General features: G+C 38.7%; 1 protein-coding gene across 2 annotated transcripts in view; it reads right to left on the reverse strand.

The window, feature by feature from the left end:
- Nucleotides 1-2,640: 2,640 nt before the first annotated feature.
- USPL1 (ubiquitin specific peptidase like 1) overlaps nucleotides 2,641-17,817 on the reverse strand; it is a 39,954-nt gene continuing 24,777 nt past the window's right edge. For both annotated transcript variants that reach the window (XM_082675989.1, XM_082675988.1), the window contains 3 exons: nucleotides 14,608-14,733; nucleotides 8,202-8,359; nucleotides 2,641-6,277 (listed from right to left, as the gene is read on the reverse strand). In XM_082675989.1, coding sequence (XP_082532115.1) covers nucleotides 4,377-6,277; nucleotides 8,202-8,359; nucleotides 14,608-14,733 — 2,185 coding nt within the window. In that variant the 3' untranslated portion in view covers nucleotides 2,641-4,376. The remainder of the gene's footprint in view (nucleotides 6,278-8,201; nucleotides 8,360-14,607; nucleotides 14,734-17,817) is intronic.

Below are 17,817 nucleotides of genomic sequence, written 5' to 3' on the forward strand. Positions count from 1 at the left end.
ACTGCGCCACCAGGGAAGCCCGAGTGCCACCACTTTTTAAATGACCATCATCTGTCCCATGTCCCTCCCTCCCTCCTTATCCACCACTATCATCATGTTCCTTTCCTAAAACCTGACCTTTTCTCTTCTCTGTCCACTTTGTCTGACAATACCTCCAACTTTAGCTGACTCCAACTGCCCACCTACTCTCTGTCCCGCACCTGAGCAGCACACGTGATTGCAGAGAAATAAACAACCATCTTAGCTGGTCTCAGTAGAGTTTATGACCTTAAACCTCTGGAGGGCTCTCAGCACTGCCTAGCAAGCCCACCGCATGTCCCTATTCAATTAGCTCTGGAGACTCGAGCCTCTCTTCCTTGATCTTCAACCCCTCCTCCTCTCACGCCCTCAGCTGACTTTACTATATCCCCCGAGAAAAGAATCACGGGACCTTTCTTATCCTCTAATCATCAAATCTCCTAACGACTGTACCTATATACTTTTGTTTTTCCTAGTATTAAAATGGATAAACTCTTAGCTCTTAAGGTCACACCCTCCTCCTATTTTGGATCTCATCCCAGAGAAATGTGCTCCTGCAACTGTCCCTTTTCTCATGTACAACATCCGTTGTCTCTCTCCCTGGAACACTTACCAAAGCCAATGTCAAGTCTCAGTCCTATGTCTCTACTTCCCAGCAGCACCTGACAAACCAGCAGCAGATCTGATAGATCTTCCCCTGATTTTCAGGACACCACTCATCTGGTTTTCCTCCTAACTGCCCCTTTTGCTCCCCGGAGCTGTTTTAACTCCTTCAACGCCCCATCCTATATCATGGCATTACATAGGATCCATGCATTTATAATTCTTAAAAGAGTGTCTCCAGCGGCGCCCTCTCCTGAGGCCCAACACTGCAGATGCACTTTCCTATTAAATTCTCTCTACTTGGAAGTCTAATAGAGATCTTATGCCTAACGCATCCAAAACTGGATAGGTTCTTTCCTTTAAATGTTCTCCCTCCCAAGTCTGTCCCATCTCAGTAAATAGCGCAACCCATTTGTTCAGGCAACAAAATCTGAGGTTTATCTTTGCCTCCTCTTTCTAGCCCACCTTCAACCATCAACACGACCTGTTGGCTCTGCCTTGGAAAGGCAAGTGACCCAGCTGTTTACCACCTCCACAGCGGGTCACCCTGTCTTAACTGAGACTGTTACAGACTAGCACTTCTATTTCTGACCAACTGCATTCTCCACACTTCAGTGATCCTTTAAAAACTAGACCGTGGGCTTCCCTGATGGCGCAGTGGTTGAGAGTCCGCCTGCCGATGCAGGGGACACGGGTTCGTGCCCCGGTCCGGGAGGATCCCACATGCCGCGGAGTGGCTGGGCCCGTGAGCCGTGGCCGCTGGGCCTGCGCGTCCCGAACCTGTGCTCCGCAACGGGAGAGGCCACGACGGTGAGAGGCCCGCGTACCGCAAAAAAAAAAAAAAAAAAAAAAAAACTAGACCGTGTTATTCCCTTGCCTGAAACCTTCCAGTGGCTTCCCGTTTTTCTCAAGCACAGACAAGGTCTTTACTATGCTCCACAAAGCCATACGTGATCTGGCTTCTGCCAACCTCTCTGATCTCGTTATAATTCTCCTTCCCTTGCCTCACTCTACTCAAGCGCACTGGCCTCTTCCCTGTTCTCGATCCTGCCAAGCACCCTCGCTCCTCAGGACTTCTGCTCTTCCTGGAATGCCCCTCGTCCAGTCACGTGGCTAAGTCCCTAACTTCACTGAAGTACCTGCTCAAATGTCATGTCACTCCAAGCAACCTTCCAAGTCCACTCAGTCTAAATTAGTCCTCCCATCACTCACCCACTTTTCTCCATAGCATTTAGTGCCACCTGACATTAGTCAATTGTCATTATTTGAGGAGTCTATATTTGTGAATTTGCCTACTTGCCAAAATTTATTTGTAACCCTAAAAATCAATACTTGCAGTGCTCTTGTGGTCATTTATGGACATGCACACAGCAATGACAAATCTGAAGCCCTTGCAGTACATTTGGTCCACGCCAAACGTCAAGGCTCTTGACACTGGTACAGATCATTTGGCGTGGACCAAAGATGCTCATGGACATTTTGGATTGGACCAAATTTCCAGGACCACTGGCGTGGACCAAATGTCTTATGGACGTTTTTTGTCCTTTTCGTTGGTTACTTCACTTGTTTAAAATGGCCCCCAAGTGCTGTCTAGTATTCCAAAGTGCAAGGAAGGTGTGACATGCCTCATGGAAAAAAACATGTGTGGGATGAGCTCCATTCAGGCAGGAGTTACAGCGCTGGTGACCTTGTGTTCAATATTAATAAATCAACAATATATACTACATAAGGTATCTTTAAACAGAAACACACAAAAAACAACATTTGTTGATCAGGTGACAAAAATGTTGTGACCAGAGGCTCACAGGAACCTAACTGTATTCCCCCAGGAGCAGTGGCCCAGTATTTGCTAATTCAGTGTTTGTGGTGACTTGATACAACAGAAGTACCGCAAATAACAGGAGTCAACCGTATGTATCCCCTATTACCACCCAGCATTATATATTTACCTCCTTGTTTAGAAGGCAAATTACTAAAAGGCAAGAATTTCCCTTTATTTATTTATTTATTTTTATTGCCTTATATCTGAGGTTTACAACAGTGCTTGGCACTCAGCAGAAATCTAGAAATGGTTGAATGAATAATAACAAGTAAAGGATGGATAAGCAATTCCTCAAAGAAACTCAACTGGCCAATAAAGTTACACAAAATATTCAACCTCACTAATAATCATGGAAATGTAACCAAAACCAGTCAAGGTTTTTTCCCCCTTCAACGCTACTACCTGGTGTTGGTGAGGGTTCAGCAAAGCCATGCAAACAAAAAAGTACATATTCTTTGACCCAGAAATTCCACTCCCAGAAAATAAAACTTGGATCTGTGAAAATTTTTATCAATAAGGATAATTAACAATAACAAAACAATACAAATCACCTCAAAATATAAATTGGTGAAACAATGGTAATACACAAATGTAACATTATATAGCTATCCAAAAGTTGTCAAAAACTAAGATGGAAAGATGCTCATTAAACATTAACACACATCATTAACAAACAGGTACAGAATCTCATATTTATTTCTTAAAGTCTAAATGCATAAAAATATGAAAATGTTTGCAGTAGTTATTACCACTAAGTGTTAAGATGAATGCTCTGAAATTTTCTTGGTGTTTTCCTGTATTTTCCCAGTTTTTCCTTACAATAAACATGACTTTTTACTTCTGCAATCAGAAAAAAAGGGAGGGGGAGGTTTGGGAGTAATTTTGACAAATCATTTCTGCAGTACTGAGTCCCTAACAAAGTATTCTCCCCCAAGACTGCCACCTTCAAACCTTAGTTAACTCTGCTACTAACTCAAATCACTACAGCAGTGGTACTGTTTGGGCACCCAAACTTTAAATGAAGCTAGAGGTAAAACATATATTAAGTTCAAGCACTGTAGTAACCACTCTATACTCGATCCCAGCTCTACAACTTACTAGTTCTGTGCTGTTTCCTTATCTGTTAAAAGTGATAAGAGTACCTTGCTCATAGGAATGTTGAGGTTTAAATGAATTAATGTTTCATTCATAGTAGAATCCAACATAGGCAAGCCTTACATGCACTGGCTATTTCTCCCAAAATATAAGTGCTAGATGGTGTCCCACTTTGGTTACAGAAATAAATGTCTTGGGGGAGAAAGATGATACTTATAATGTAAACTCTTAGCACATCAACACAAAAATAGGTTACTTTTTCCTGTTACAGATCAGTTTTTTGATCACCTAACATTATATGAAGTTCTAGTAACAAGTTTCCTGCCATCTTTTGTAAAGAGAGAAAGAGGAAACAAGTTGTATGAGGGGAGCTTACATTCTACACCACTCTACTGGTAGAAGAGACAGGCTGAGACTCTTACGTAAGACCACAAAACCACTAGCAAAACAGTCATGTGTTCATGTACCATATACAATGACTTAAGTTTGTATCAACTGGTGTTTTGCCTGAACCAACATAACTAAAATTTAAAATGTAGAAATTTAATGTACCCAACTGTACAGACTGCCAGAAACTACAAACTACTACTTTTCATTTTTAACATTTTGAAATCCTCATTCTCCTACAAACACAAAATGAAGCCAACAAGGAGAACAAATTCTTCATCATTTAAACTTGTGAAACAGATCATATGCTTTGTGGGCATAACCAAAGGTAAAACCTTCAGTAGCTTACATTTTGTTCATGACAAGGCCAGTGTGTAAACACTATCTAAAAACATAGTAAATTTTCCCAAGAGTAATAATAAATATTAAACTAAAAACAGTTACCAAGCATTCAACAATTCTCAAACAGATAGTCATCAAAATGAGGGAAGTCTAACGTGTCACTTGCTAAAGAATTTAACGCTGAAGTAGAAAAAAATTCATCAAAAATATCAGTCTTCATGGAATTTTCCGAGTTCAATGTTGTAACATAGGCATTATTTGTGAGTGAGTCTGGCTGAACTTTGCATTGATTTTTCTTAGTGGGGCTGCAGTAATTATGGTCCTGTCTCAGATGAATGTTTTGGGGAATACTGTTTAATTCATTAGGTACTGGTGCTGGGATATGGTTATCTCCCATTTCTAAGTACCTAAAGTCAGCCTCCTCATTTTCTGAGAGCTCTGTTGAAACAACCGTTGTAGGGGACAGTAATTCTGCTAAAATTTCTTCGTGAGTTTGACTACTGTATGAGGAAACGCCAGGACCTGCAGGGCATCCAGATTTACCATCGGCAATGTCAATTTGATGTTGCAGTTCTTTTAGCAAGTCTTCAATTGATTCACAGTCATTTGGAGATCCACAATGGGACATAGGTTCTAAATTTTCACTTGGAAGTGTTCCATTTTGGGGGGAAGACATAAGAGCAGCTAATTTCTTCTTTTTTGCCTTAAGTTTTTTAAGAAGTTTTAGACGAAGTTTATGAATCTGACCCTCAACTGAGTCTCCACGGTTTGCTGAAGAAACACCATTTTCATTTCCATGAGAATTGTGGTTGAGGTGAGCTCCACATGAGGCATTTTCACATTTCTTCAAAACTTCCAAATCACCATTACCATCAGCAGGGAGAGTAGAAGCTGTGCTAACTGGTGATGGATGGCTTGGTGCAGGGTTGCTAACTGGAGGAGGCTTACCTGCACAGCTGTGAGCTTCCCTGGATGCCCAGTTACCCTTTTGTTTTGTACCTTTAGTTTTAAAGCCACCAAAATTACTTGCCCCCTTAACTGAAGGCTGCAAATCAGTCACAGTGTTTCTACTATGAGCTGAAACATAAAACGGCATAAAAGAAACACCCTTGCTTAATAAGCCTTTAACCCAACTTCCCACAAATGGTTTTCTCTGATTTTCCTTCAGAAATGGATTCTGTGACAGCTTAGCTGTTACGGTTTGAGAAGACGCTGCAGTTTCTTTTTCCTTCAAATCAGACACCTGAGATGTAACATGTTGTTCTGGTTGTAATTTCTCAGGTTTTGGTAAAAGAGATTGTTTCGATGGAGCATCCTTCTCTAGGGCAACTGGACCCTCAGTTTCTACTGAGTTTACTCTCTGTGTAAGGTCAGTAGCACGAATATCATTCACAGGCTGAGTAACGACAGTATCTTCTGTATTCAGCTGTACTGATGGCACATTTGTATTTACAAGCTGAGATGAAAAGCTTAAATCCACAAACTGGTCTTGGGTAAGCTTGTCCTTGCATGGAGCCGATACTAAAGAAGCCATGAGTGACGCCTGCGATTGCAAAGTATGTGTTTTGACAACCCCTGCGTTCTCTGCCACAGGTTTATTTTCTAATAAAAAACCTTCAGAGTTAACCTGTATTTCTTCACATGTCAAAGGTGAAATATTCTTGTCGACCAAACCTTTCAGACCTGAAAATAAATGATGTTCAAAAGTTACGGCTTCATCCTGTGAAAGAGTATTAGGAGCAACTGACACTTTTGTGGGGTGAGTTCCTGAGGACATTTCAGCTGAGGCAGCATCACCTACAGAACACAGTGCTGGCGAGACTTGATTCTCATCTCCGAAAGCGTGCTGATCATAAGTCTTTTTAAGTGGGCAGCAGGCAGGTGCTTTATCTGTCATTTGGGATGTTTTTCTTTCCCAGATAACAATATGTGCCTCTGAAGCAGGAACTTGAAATTTCTCATGCCTTTCAGAACATGGGCCTTTTAAGTCATCACATTCCAGCCAACTTCCTGGGGGATGGGGAAGGAAAGTGAAAGATGTTAGACATTCAAAAAAACCACCATCCTGGGTTAACTTTCTTCTGGCCTTTTTAACCACTGTATCACTGGATATCCACCAAAGGAGAATGCTTGAAAACATGGCCTTATCCTTATGTCACCATTTTTCTCTGCCATGTTAAAAGTCCTTACTCGGATAACAAAAGTTATACACTAACATCCAGAAATGTGAAAAACTCAGGTAGTGTTTACTCTTTTCTAAAATGCCCACAAAAATCAAGACAGAAGTATCTTTAACTTCTGGAACTTAGAATACAGTACAGTATCACCTAATATATCTAACAATATTAGAAAATAGATTAAGTTTCTCATAATATAATGAATTTTCAAGATAAATGAAGCTTGTTAACTCAAATGCCGACACTTAATTCAATTCTTATTTCATTTCTTTTTGGGGTTAGAAAAAGAAGCTTTAGGTCTTTAGGTGTCTGCTCTTATTTTATTTCTGAGCTCCTGTTTTCTCATTTGTCAAGTAGGAATGAGATGACGGTGAAGGGAAAGAGGTTAATGTCCCTCTACACACCAAAAAAACCCCAAACAAAGCCATCTGTTAAGTTTATGTGCATACACCCTTATAAACTATCTGAACCCACCACTTTTTATCCTATACCCATTAAACTTTGAGAATATTTTCTTTGCCTAGGTCAGTGGTTCTCCACCACACATACACTTTAGAATCATCTGACTAATATTTGGGCTGAATTCTCAGAGACTGATTCACTGGTCTAGGAGAGAGCCAGGATGTTTTTTATAAGCTAACCATACAATTTTTATATGCTGTCAAAGTTGGAAACCATCTAACCTCTTCTACCTGAAGCAGACTTTTCATTCTCTAGAATGCAATAAAAAAGTAAAATAAATTTTTTCTAAGTTTTTTTATGTTATTGAGAACCACTTCCCCCTGCCAATTCTGAAGAAGGGTAAAACTTTAAGGTAATAACTATATTTCTAACATGAGTTTCAATTTGCAAAGTGCAAATTGATGACACGTTATTGTGTCATCTAACCAAACCATCCCCAGGAAGAATATATCAAATATGAAAAATTTCCTAACAATTGTAAATGGAAAAATAGAACAAAATCAAAGTGACCCCTTCTCAATGAACTGATATAACACTTTAAGGAGACTGAGTTATCTTGTCTAAGACAAAGTGAACATCGTGAGGGGAAACAAACTCAATAATAAACCACATTAAATATACAGAAGGGAAAAAGCAAAATTCATGAGCTGTACTAGTTAACCTTGTATTGAAAAGTTTAATTATTTAAATAAAGGTTTTACCTTGACTGTAGCTGTTAGCAAACTATGGATTTCAGATATTCTATTTCACAGTGAGAGAAGGTTACATAGTCTGCAATGTCTAATAGTCTTAGAAATAGATGTTTACTTTTATTTATATTACTAACAATTGCAAACTCAGCAAAACTTATTTTATTTTTGTTCTCAACTAAAAAACCTCCAGAACAACGTACTTTCTTTTTAAAAGAAATACAAGGTTATAGATCTAAAAACTCAAAATTGCCACCATTTTTTATACTGAACATATATTCCTCATGTAATAAAAAATGAAAGCAAAGGCATTAAGTGAAAAATAGCAAACTGTAAACCAACAGTAGTATATCACCTCAATCTCTGTCTAAAAAAAAAATACGCATATGCATGTGTATACCCATAAATATGCTAATATAAACAAGCAAAGTTAAAAGTTAGGAGTGATTCTAAAGCAGAGTGACAGAATAGAGGAGGGGGCAGAACTGTAACAGGCAAGGACAGGAAGAGAGAAAAAAGAACCAAGGCAAAGCCTGTCTTAAAAGAACAAACTACAGTTTAGTGTCCATGCCTATTATCATGAAAGGAAAACGTTTAAACACTTACCATCAGCATCTAAAATCCATGTTATAAAATGATTATTTGCTTGGTACTGAATTACAGAAGTTATTTGATAAAGACAGCCTTCAGAATGAAATGAATAGTGCTGCAAGTCATTATGCGGCAAGCCTTCCACAAAGTGCAACATGAATATGAGAGATACTCTGTGGGAGAGAAAGGTAAGAGAAGTCAAACAAATGTAATACCATGTGTCTGGTTATACAAAAGATGGTCTAAAGCGAGTAAGTCACACATAACATTTTCAAGGCCAACTGCACTGATTTTTCTTGAGAACCTCCAGATGTGTGCCTTAATTAGAAATGGAGAACTCACTCTAAGAAGAATGTAACAGTAAACCCTTCTCAGAATGGTATCACTGACAGTTGGAAGCCATCATGCAATAAGGCTCTAACACAGACCATTAAACAAAAATTGCTCTGTGAGCCAGGATGCTGCTTTGGCTTAAAGAAGATGTCTCGGAAACTACTTCACAGAATCAAAAGAAAAAAATCCAGACCTTTGAGAATTCTCTTCGGCGTCAAGTGCCCAAATTAATTGCCTTTGTTAGATGGGACAGGTGATATGTGAAACAAAATAACAAACGTAAGATATTCAAACAAACATTTTAAAAACCGCAACATGCTAATACTTTGGCCTATTTCTCTCAGTTTTCTCAGGAAGTAGAGAGACCCATCAAACTAAAATTTCTACTTACAAACGTTTATTTGTGAGGAAGTAGAGAAGAAAATACAACATGATGGTTGATTTACTATAAACTTCAAGACACCCATAATTTCAAAGATACATTTTATCATTACAGTAGCATAACAAACCAGAAAATAGAACCCAAAATAGGCCTCAAATAATTAAATTTAACAAAGCTCTCAGGATTTACAAAAAATGTTGAATACCTCTTCCCAATATTTAAACAGCTGTCAAAACTTACTTAGCTTACCAAAATTTATTCAGCTGAAATAAACTTGAATCAATGTCCAAAATGCAGATTATTCAAACTGATGAGAGATAATTTGTAAATTATCCCTTGTCAATCTTTCTGTTAGAGAATGATCAAATCTTTAAAACTTAAGTACCGATAAATAAAAAGTCCTGCAAAACCGTCCATAACACTAAACTCTCATTGTTTTTTGCCACACATTGATCTGAGATGCCACTGATTATATAAAATGTACCATTATGAAAGAAGACTGCCAATTAAACTATACCACGCCATCGACTTTTAGATGTATTCCCATTTCAAACATGTTAAGAGGTGCAACTGTGTCTGTGCATCAGTGATCCACAGAAAAACCAGAGATTCACTCTCACAGCTGGATACGCAGGCTTTGGGTCTCTTCAAGTACTAATATTTAGTTCTTTTGGCCTCAAATGTTACCTTTTCAATATATTTGCTGAGGCTAGTTACTAAAACATTCTCTTGTTGATCCCTAGACTACACAATCTTACTAGTTTCTATGTGAGTTTACACGTGGAAAATGTTAAATAAGCAGCATTTATTTCTTAATGGCATAATTTTAAAACAGTACAACTTAGAAACGTTGGCTTCTTGGAGTCAACAAAATAAAGCAGATACCTCCTCCTTTTCTAGTTTATTCTCCTTTCTACGTCTCCTAAACCCTAGAAGTCACGGTATTTTCCTACCCATAATTCCAGCTTGTCTCATTTCCAGCCTCTCAGGTGAGGGTTGAAGTTTACCTCTAGCTTGGCAATAACAGATTTTGTTCTCACACTTCTTCCTACCCACAGTACCTTGAGTGTCAAAGACAGTGCTCAGAGCTGAAGAGAGCAAGTCAGGTTCTGACTCAACCATAAAAAATTGGATGGGACAGGTTAACAGAACTGGAACCAAGAGTCACAAGAGATTTCAAGCTACGATCCATTTGTACTCACCTCCCTAACATGAGATTCAACTCCTCCTGTTATAAGGATCTACCCTCAGGAAGAGAAGAAAAAATAGGAAAGAGAGAAAGCAAGCACAAGAGAACTGTGCTAACTGCCCTGCTATACAAGTCAGCAGGGCACACTGAGTCAGCTCCACAAAAAGTAGCCAGTCTTGTGCTAACGGTCTGGAGTACAAGTTTTTGATTTTCAGCCCAACTAATGTAATATAATCATTCATATTTTAGAAAAAGCATATTTAACAATGTGCACATATGTACTTCTGAACTGTAATAATGTAGGCTTTAGGCAGAAAAAAATCTGCAAATGTAATTTTTAAACCTCATTACATTTTAGCTCTATTATACCACTGTTTGAATTTGCAATATGACAAAAAATGAAAAATGAGTAAAATTAGGTGTAATTCAAAGAATTAGAATTCGTTCATGTTAATTGTAAAAAAGAAAATACATCTTTAGAAAAAATTCAACTGTTCGGGAATTCCCTGGCTGTCCACTGGTTAAGACTCCATGCTTCCACTGCAGGGGGTGTGGGTTCAATCCCTAGTTGGGGAACAAGGATCTCACATGCTGCGTGGCCAAAAAAAAAAACCTCAACTGTTCAACAAAGGTTTACAAACTGTGTTTTCTGAAGGTGGTTCAAGGATCTCACAAATAATGAAACATTTCCTGCCAAACAATGAAGACCTAAATTAAGAAACATAATTTTAACTATTTTTTATATCAGTATTCCATCCAAAATTTGTAGGGGAGAGTGTACTTTATCTGTTTTAAAAAAGTCTGAAAATCATTGTATTAGACAGTTTAACAAAGCTCTCTCTATAAGCACAGAGCAGAAATGTCTTATTTCAGTTCTCCCTACTCCCCTATCCTTTAGAAATAGTTATTTAAAAAACTGATCATTGTTAAAACTTTAAGTAAGCTTTTCAAATGACAATCCAGGATAGTGTATGACCAGATTCCTAAAGGAGATCGTGGCAGTAATGAGAGGTTCATTTCAAGAGTCTGTGAAGTAAAATTAAATCACATTCTAAGTCTATGTCACCATGCTCTGGATATAATTCCTAAATAATTTACTCAAATTTACTTAAAGAAAAGTAGCAGATTTGGACCCACCAGATTTATCAATGGACTCTTTTTCCAATGGGAACATATAGAGATGGGGATTACCTGAGACAAGGTGCTCAGGGAACACTATTAATTTTTAGAATGCTATAAGATTGAGTTATGCACGATATCATGATGGACCTAATTACTTTTAAGTTATCCCTAAAAGCTATATTAAATTTGCTTCTAAATTCCATTAGATACCAACAATCAAGTTACACAAATTTCAAAGTAAAAAAATTACCAGGGACTTTATAAAGACATTGTCATTTAAAATTTAAGTGAAATTTTACATACTAGTTCAATTTACTTTTGAATACAGTAAATGTCCAAACTATAAATTCTGCTTACAAATTGGCCCATTCACTAGAACTCTAAACACATTTCCCATTGAAACACTGGCTGGATACATTTCCACATCAGAGTATGAATCTTTAATGTAAGTAAAGCAACATATTTGTATAATTAAAAATTATATGTTACAATACAACAAATTAATAGATCAAACAAAAAATAGTAGTGAGTTTATCTTCAATGTTAGGGCTTGAGAAAAAGCACTATAAACTGTTATAATTATACACCAAGAAGCCTCAAGTGATCCAGTGATCCAGGGCAGGATGACAGACTTCCAATCCGGCTGCCCTTCTACCTCAGCACTTCAAAAAAAAAGGATTCCCTGGGAATTCCCTGGCGGTCCAGTGGTTAGGACTCTGTGCTTTCACTGCCGAGGGTGCGGATTCAATCCCTAGCTGGGGAACTAAGATCTCACAAGCCATGCAGCACAGTCAAAAAAATAAAAGGTGGGGGGGGGATTCCCTGAAGACTTAAATCTCAAAGCTTGGACCCCAGACAGCCTATGGACTTTTGGTTAAAGATATCTCCACTGTCTCCCCAATCAAATGCCATCAAATGATAGTAAAGGACAAAAAAAGGTAATAAACCAAAAGGACAAAAAAGGGAAAGGAGACATGAGCAAACGAGAAGACAATAAATACTTAGAAGACAAAAAGCAAACAGAAAAATGGTAACTTAGCAGAATGAATGAAGTGATGAATGTAGTGACTGCTACAGAGTGGGGATACTGATGAGAAGAGCTTATATGCCCCAAAGAACCCCTAAAGACTCAATATTGATAGGCAACAGATGTTGAAGAAGGTAGGGGTAAGGCCCTGGGCTGAATACTGAGATAGTGACCACAAGTGTGTATAAAGAAGACTCCGGGGACTTCCCTGGTGGCATAGTGGTTAAGAATACGCCTGCCAATGCAGGGGAACCGGGTTCGAGCCCTCGTCCGGGAAGATCCCACATGCCGCGGAGCAACTAAGCCCATGCGCCACAACTACTGAGCCTGCACTCTAAAGCCCAAGAGCCACAACTACTGAAGCCCACGCGCCACAACTACTGAAGCCCGCCCGCCTAGAGCCCGTGCTCCGCAACAAGAGAAGCCACCGCAACGAGAAGCCCATGCACCGCAAAGGAGAGTAGCCCCTGCTTGCCACAACTAGAGAAAGCCCACGCACAGCAACAAAGACCCAACGCAGCCAAATATAAATAAATAAAATAAATAAATTTATTTAAAAAAAAAAAGAAGACTCCCATGCAGCAGACCCAGGGAGGAACCAGTATAGATTAGAACCCTGGAGCAGAAGGATAAAAGGTAGCCAGAAGAGAGGTTTCCAGAAAAAAAGGGGGAGGAGAACTTAAAAAACTGTGAAGTATTTGAGTGTTTAGAAAATTTGTTAACGGGCATTTTAAGAATTTGGAAAAAAAATCACAATGTATATATAACAAAGCAAGTGAAAACACAGGCAATTAATAATTCCAGGAAAACTAAAGAGTTATAAAAGAAATGAAACATAACCACGTATCCTGCTTGGCTGGAGAGGGAATATATGCATATTCATAATAAACAATAAGTACTGAAGCACTGATTTAACCAAAAATGTAATCATATTGGAAGGACAGGGAGAGGTTAAATAGAGACGGGGCCCAGGTGTTGGTGTAAGAGCCCTTAGTCCTCAACTACTATAAAAGAAGACTATATAAAGGTGGAATGAGTACACTGTTTTGAAATCTCAAAGTAAATACTACCTTAAAGGTTTAAAAAGCAGATGCCTGGGTCTTCCCTGTGGCGCAGTGGTTAAGAATCCGCCTGCCAATGCAGGGGACATGGGTTCGAGCCCTGGTCCGGGAAGATCCCACATGCCGTGGAGCAACTAAGCCTGTGTGCCACAACTACTGAGCCTGCACTCTAGAGCCCGTAAGCCACAACTACTGAGCCTACGAGCCACAACTACTGAAGCCCAGGTGCCTAGAGCCCGTGCTCTGCAACAAGAGAAGCCAACGTAATGAGGAGCCCACGCGCTGCCACAAAGAGTAGCCCCCGCTCGCAACAACTAGAGAAAACCCGTGTGCAGCAGCAAAGACCCAATGCAGCTAAAAAATTAAACAAATGAATAAATAAAATTAAAAAAAAAAAAAAAGCAGATGCCTGGAGATGGGGTAGGAGTGGCACTGCTCTTTTTTCCTTTTAAGTCTTGGCACTATTAGATTAACTGGGAATTTATTACTTGGATGATAATAAACCTTTAGGAAAGATTCTGAGAGGTTTCTTGGCACATCCAAGGGCATTAGAAAAAGGTTAAGAAAAGGTTAATGTCACTGGTTCTTTATTACATCAAATTAAACCTCAAAACATTTTCTTTATGTAGAGATAAGGGCAACTGAAAGCAAAGGTTAAAGAGGAGGTATGTGTGTGAGTGTATTAACAAAAGAGAGACAAACTGCCTGAAATGGAATTTACCTGTGAGTTTTTAAAGATATGGGGCTTCTGATAACATTGGAAAAGATAATTCTGATCAGTCCTCCCACTGAGGAAAACATAGAAGAGCTGGCAAAATATAAAAATGATCCATCTGCTCGAGGGCAGCAGAGAGCTTACAACAGGATGAGGAATTAGCAGGCCGAGGACTGAAGAAGAGGGAAATTCAGACAGATGAGCCTATGGCTCATCTTTGAATCATCTTAGTTCTTGAAATTAGATTAAGGACATTCCAGAATTCTAATGACTCCAGGCACTTGGCAGAGGTGAGAAAAATGGAAGTTTAATATCCTTAAAGAGAGAAAAAAGGCAAAAGAAGGTAAGACAGTAGGACAGTGGGGTCAGACAATCACCCTAAGTCAGCTCTGCAGTGGTATGTCGCCTGAACAGCTTGCTTATTGGCCAGAGTTCCTGATAGAGAGAAGCATTTTGGCAATTCACAAACATACATTAACTCAAACTTCTTAAAGTAGGTTGTAGTCATCACTTTCAATTCTACACATTAAAAAAAAAAAAAGTAAATCCACCTTCATTTTGTTCTAAAAATAGTAGTGCAATTTAAACTCACTTTTCTAATACCATTTTTCTTATCTGTGACTTATTGTTGCAATTGTTACATGGACCAAAATGGGCAGCATTAACTGGGTGCCACTCAGGGATGACGTTTGTAAAGGTGACCAGATTCTTCATACACCTATAAAAAAAGAAGACAAAACTTTGATTAAGTTAAATTCATTTATGTTAACTCAATCAACATTTAAAATAAAAAGGTACTTTCCTTTATTTGTTTATTCATACTTTCCTCTTCCCTCAAATCAATATATCCATGTTCCTCCCGAACCCTGCTCTAGCAAAGCTCTTGTAAGGACCCTCCACGTTAATTACCTATAGTTTTTCAGCTATGAGATGAAGAAAGCGTTAAGGCAGAGTTTCTCGAGAGCAATACCACTGCTATTTTGCACTGGGTTGTTCTTTGCTGTGCGGAACACTACTGTGCATTGCTGGATACGTGGCCCATCCCTGGCCTCTACCCACTAGATGCCAGTAACAGCCTCCAGCTGTAGCAACTAGTTATCTCCAGACATTGTCAAATGTCCCATGGGACAAAAATAGCCCCCCCCCCCCAGAAAAATATTTTTCTCAAAAAATAGTTGAGAACCACTGTTCTAAGGCTTTCAAATTTATTAAGAGATCATCTCTTACTCAAAAAATTCACCATCTGGCTCTCCATTATTGACAACCTAGAACAAAAAGGGGCACTTACAAATATATACAATCAGGAATAGAGACAACTTAATTATCTTGATCCTTAAAATATAAGAATATCAGCTGCGAAAGAATACTGTTTTCACAGTTTACACAAGTTCTAAATTTGCACTTTAGCCTGAATACTTAATAGCAATAGGCATCTAAAAAGATGATCTTTACAGATGCACACTGTACCTCAACTAGATCCGCTTCAGTAATATCTTTAAAAGAGCAATTATTTATTATCTAGGAGACACCACCTTCTTCTCTAAACAGTAACAAATACTGGTAAGTCATAAGTGAGATAAGCACAGGCCGTTAAAAATAGATCAGGGAAGCTAACATTTTAAAAGCAAAGCCACATAGAGGTATCAACAAATACACTGACTATATTTCTGCTAAATTCTTAGTTCTCAAAGATAAACGTGAAGTAAAGGTTCCTATTTTTTAGTTAATAAGAGGGAGTTTGTCTCAGCAAGTAAGTGTTAATGCTCCACAGGACACTTAACATTTCTGAGCACTTACTATGTACAAGTCACCGTGCTAAGCACTCACGTACCAAACAAATCCAAGTGGCAGGTACTATTCTTATCCCCATTTTACAGATGAGGAAAGTGAAATACATCAGATGATAAATGACAGACTTGAGACAGGAATTCAGGGAGTCCGACTCCAAAGACCATGTTTTTAACTGCCTCCAGAACATATCTTCTAAATTAAGTAAGAGCTGTTCAACTGGCACTAAAAGCAGCAGCACAAAAATGAATGAGTTTGCTGGGTATTCTTCCACCAGATTAAGTGAAAATACTTTTAGTAAAATGCCACTTCATTTTAGCTTTTCCTCTGTAACTCCTTTTACTTTTAGAACAAAGAACTTAAAAAAAAAAAAAAAAAAGGCAAACCCAAAGTGGTTGGTGGCTTCCGTGCCTTGAGCTCTCAGAGTTTTTTCTATACAGCTCCAAAATGCACTTACCCACCTTGTATGCAAAGCCAACAGATCAAAATAACGACTAAGTCACCGGTCCCCTATTATGTTCATGTTATTTCCCTAACTAACTGGTCTGAATTTGGCCAGAATAAAGATTACTTCTGTTGAGTTCCTGGCACACAGGATATGTTCAATGAAAAGCTGTCAAACAACTGAGATGGGGATTTTGGAAAAGCTATAATGAAGCTGATTTTAATCATCAGACTTGTATATTTTATTTATGTTATTTAAAATCCAGGTGGTGATTAGGCAGTACACCACAGTGAGCAGGAAAGTCTTAGAGAACAGAAAACCTGAGCCTGAATTTTGCCACTTACTAGCGTGTCACCTTGGGCATCAATTTAACCCCTTTAAAGCTTCAGTTTTCACATTGTCAAATGAGGAGAAAGTCAGGTAATTTATAGAAATTAATGACAGAAGACCTAGAGCAGGTATTTGTTCTCATACTCACTTACACAAAATTATTTAAGTCTTAGGTATGAGTGAAATGCTAACTCTTACTCTGTTCTAGTACTTTCAAGCTAACTGGTGAAAATACAAATGTTTCCTGGTTCTGTAGCTTGGATTCCCTAGAGTGTTCTCTCAGTCCCAACTCTCCTCAACTGATCCCTAAATACCTAAAAATAATCTTGATTAAGATAATGGATATCTAAAGCAATACTTTCCTCTTATAGTTTTATTTAATAACTTTGAGAGACTCCAAATTTTCTAGTTTACTAATAGTTGACTTTCAGAAAAGAGGAAAGGCCAGCCAGCCAGAGACTTTCTCATATGTGGACAAAGTGAGGGTATCATGCCTGATGAACTTTCTCTCCCTGACTCCTCTTCTAAAACCTAATTTCTCTCCTTATTTATGTGGCAGGTGTATGGAGGCAAGATAAATTTGCAGCTTCTTTCTTCTCCATGCTTCCTCCCAAGTACCAATCTCAGGGTCATGTACAACAGCCATGATCCCTCTAATCCTCACCTAGAGGCATCAGGCAAGTAGAAAGTACGGCTGAGACAGCTCACGTGTGGAAGGATTCTGGTGATGGCTGGTCTTTCATGGGACTAAGGAAAGGAATGGGAAAGCATAAGTTACCTCTGAGGACTGCTATCAGACTCTGGGAGCCTAAAATCAAGTTGCCATGATGTTAAAAACAAGCAAACAAAAGCCCTAGTCCCTAATATTGGCGTAAACAAAACACACATAGTTTTTCAAAGAATTCTAAGAGGTATTCTTACTCAGTGGGGAATCCAGAGGGGAGGGGAGTCCAGGGGAACACGCTACGTTCCCATTTGTCCCCACTTCCCACTAAAGAACTTCTTAAGAAAATGCCTTCTAGCAATCTATCAAACCATTTTTTTTTTTGTACTCTTCTAGTATGAAGAAGCAAGCAAATTACAATTTCTGAGGCTCAAAATTTTCCTTTAAACCTTAATGGTGGAGAAACTTCAATATATGGTGGGAAATTTTATCAAGGGTAGAGAGAGCAGTGCTACAAGTGGAAGCAAGTTTTCTTCCAATTTTATTACTTGGAGGAATTTTCAACAGAATGAATC

This window comes from Grampus griseus (genome assembly GCF_964374135.1).
Source record: "Grampus griseus genome assembly, chromosome: 18".
In the NCBI taxonomy this organism is placed as follows: Eukaryota; Metazoa; Chordata; class Mammalia; order Artiodactyla; family Delphinidae; genus Grampus; species Grampus griseus.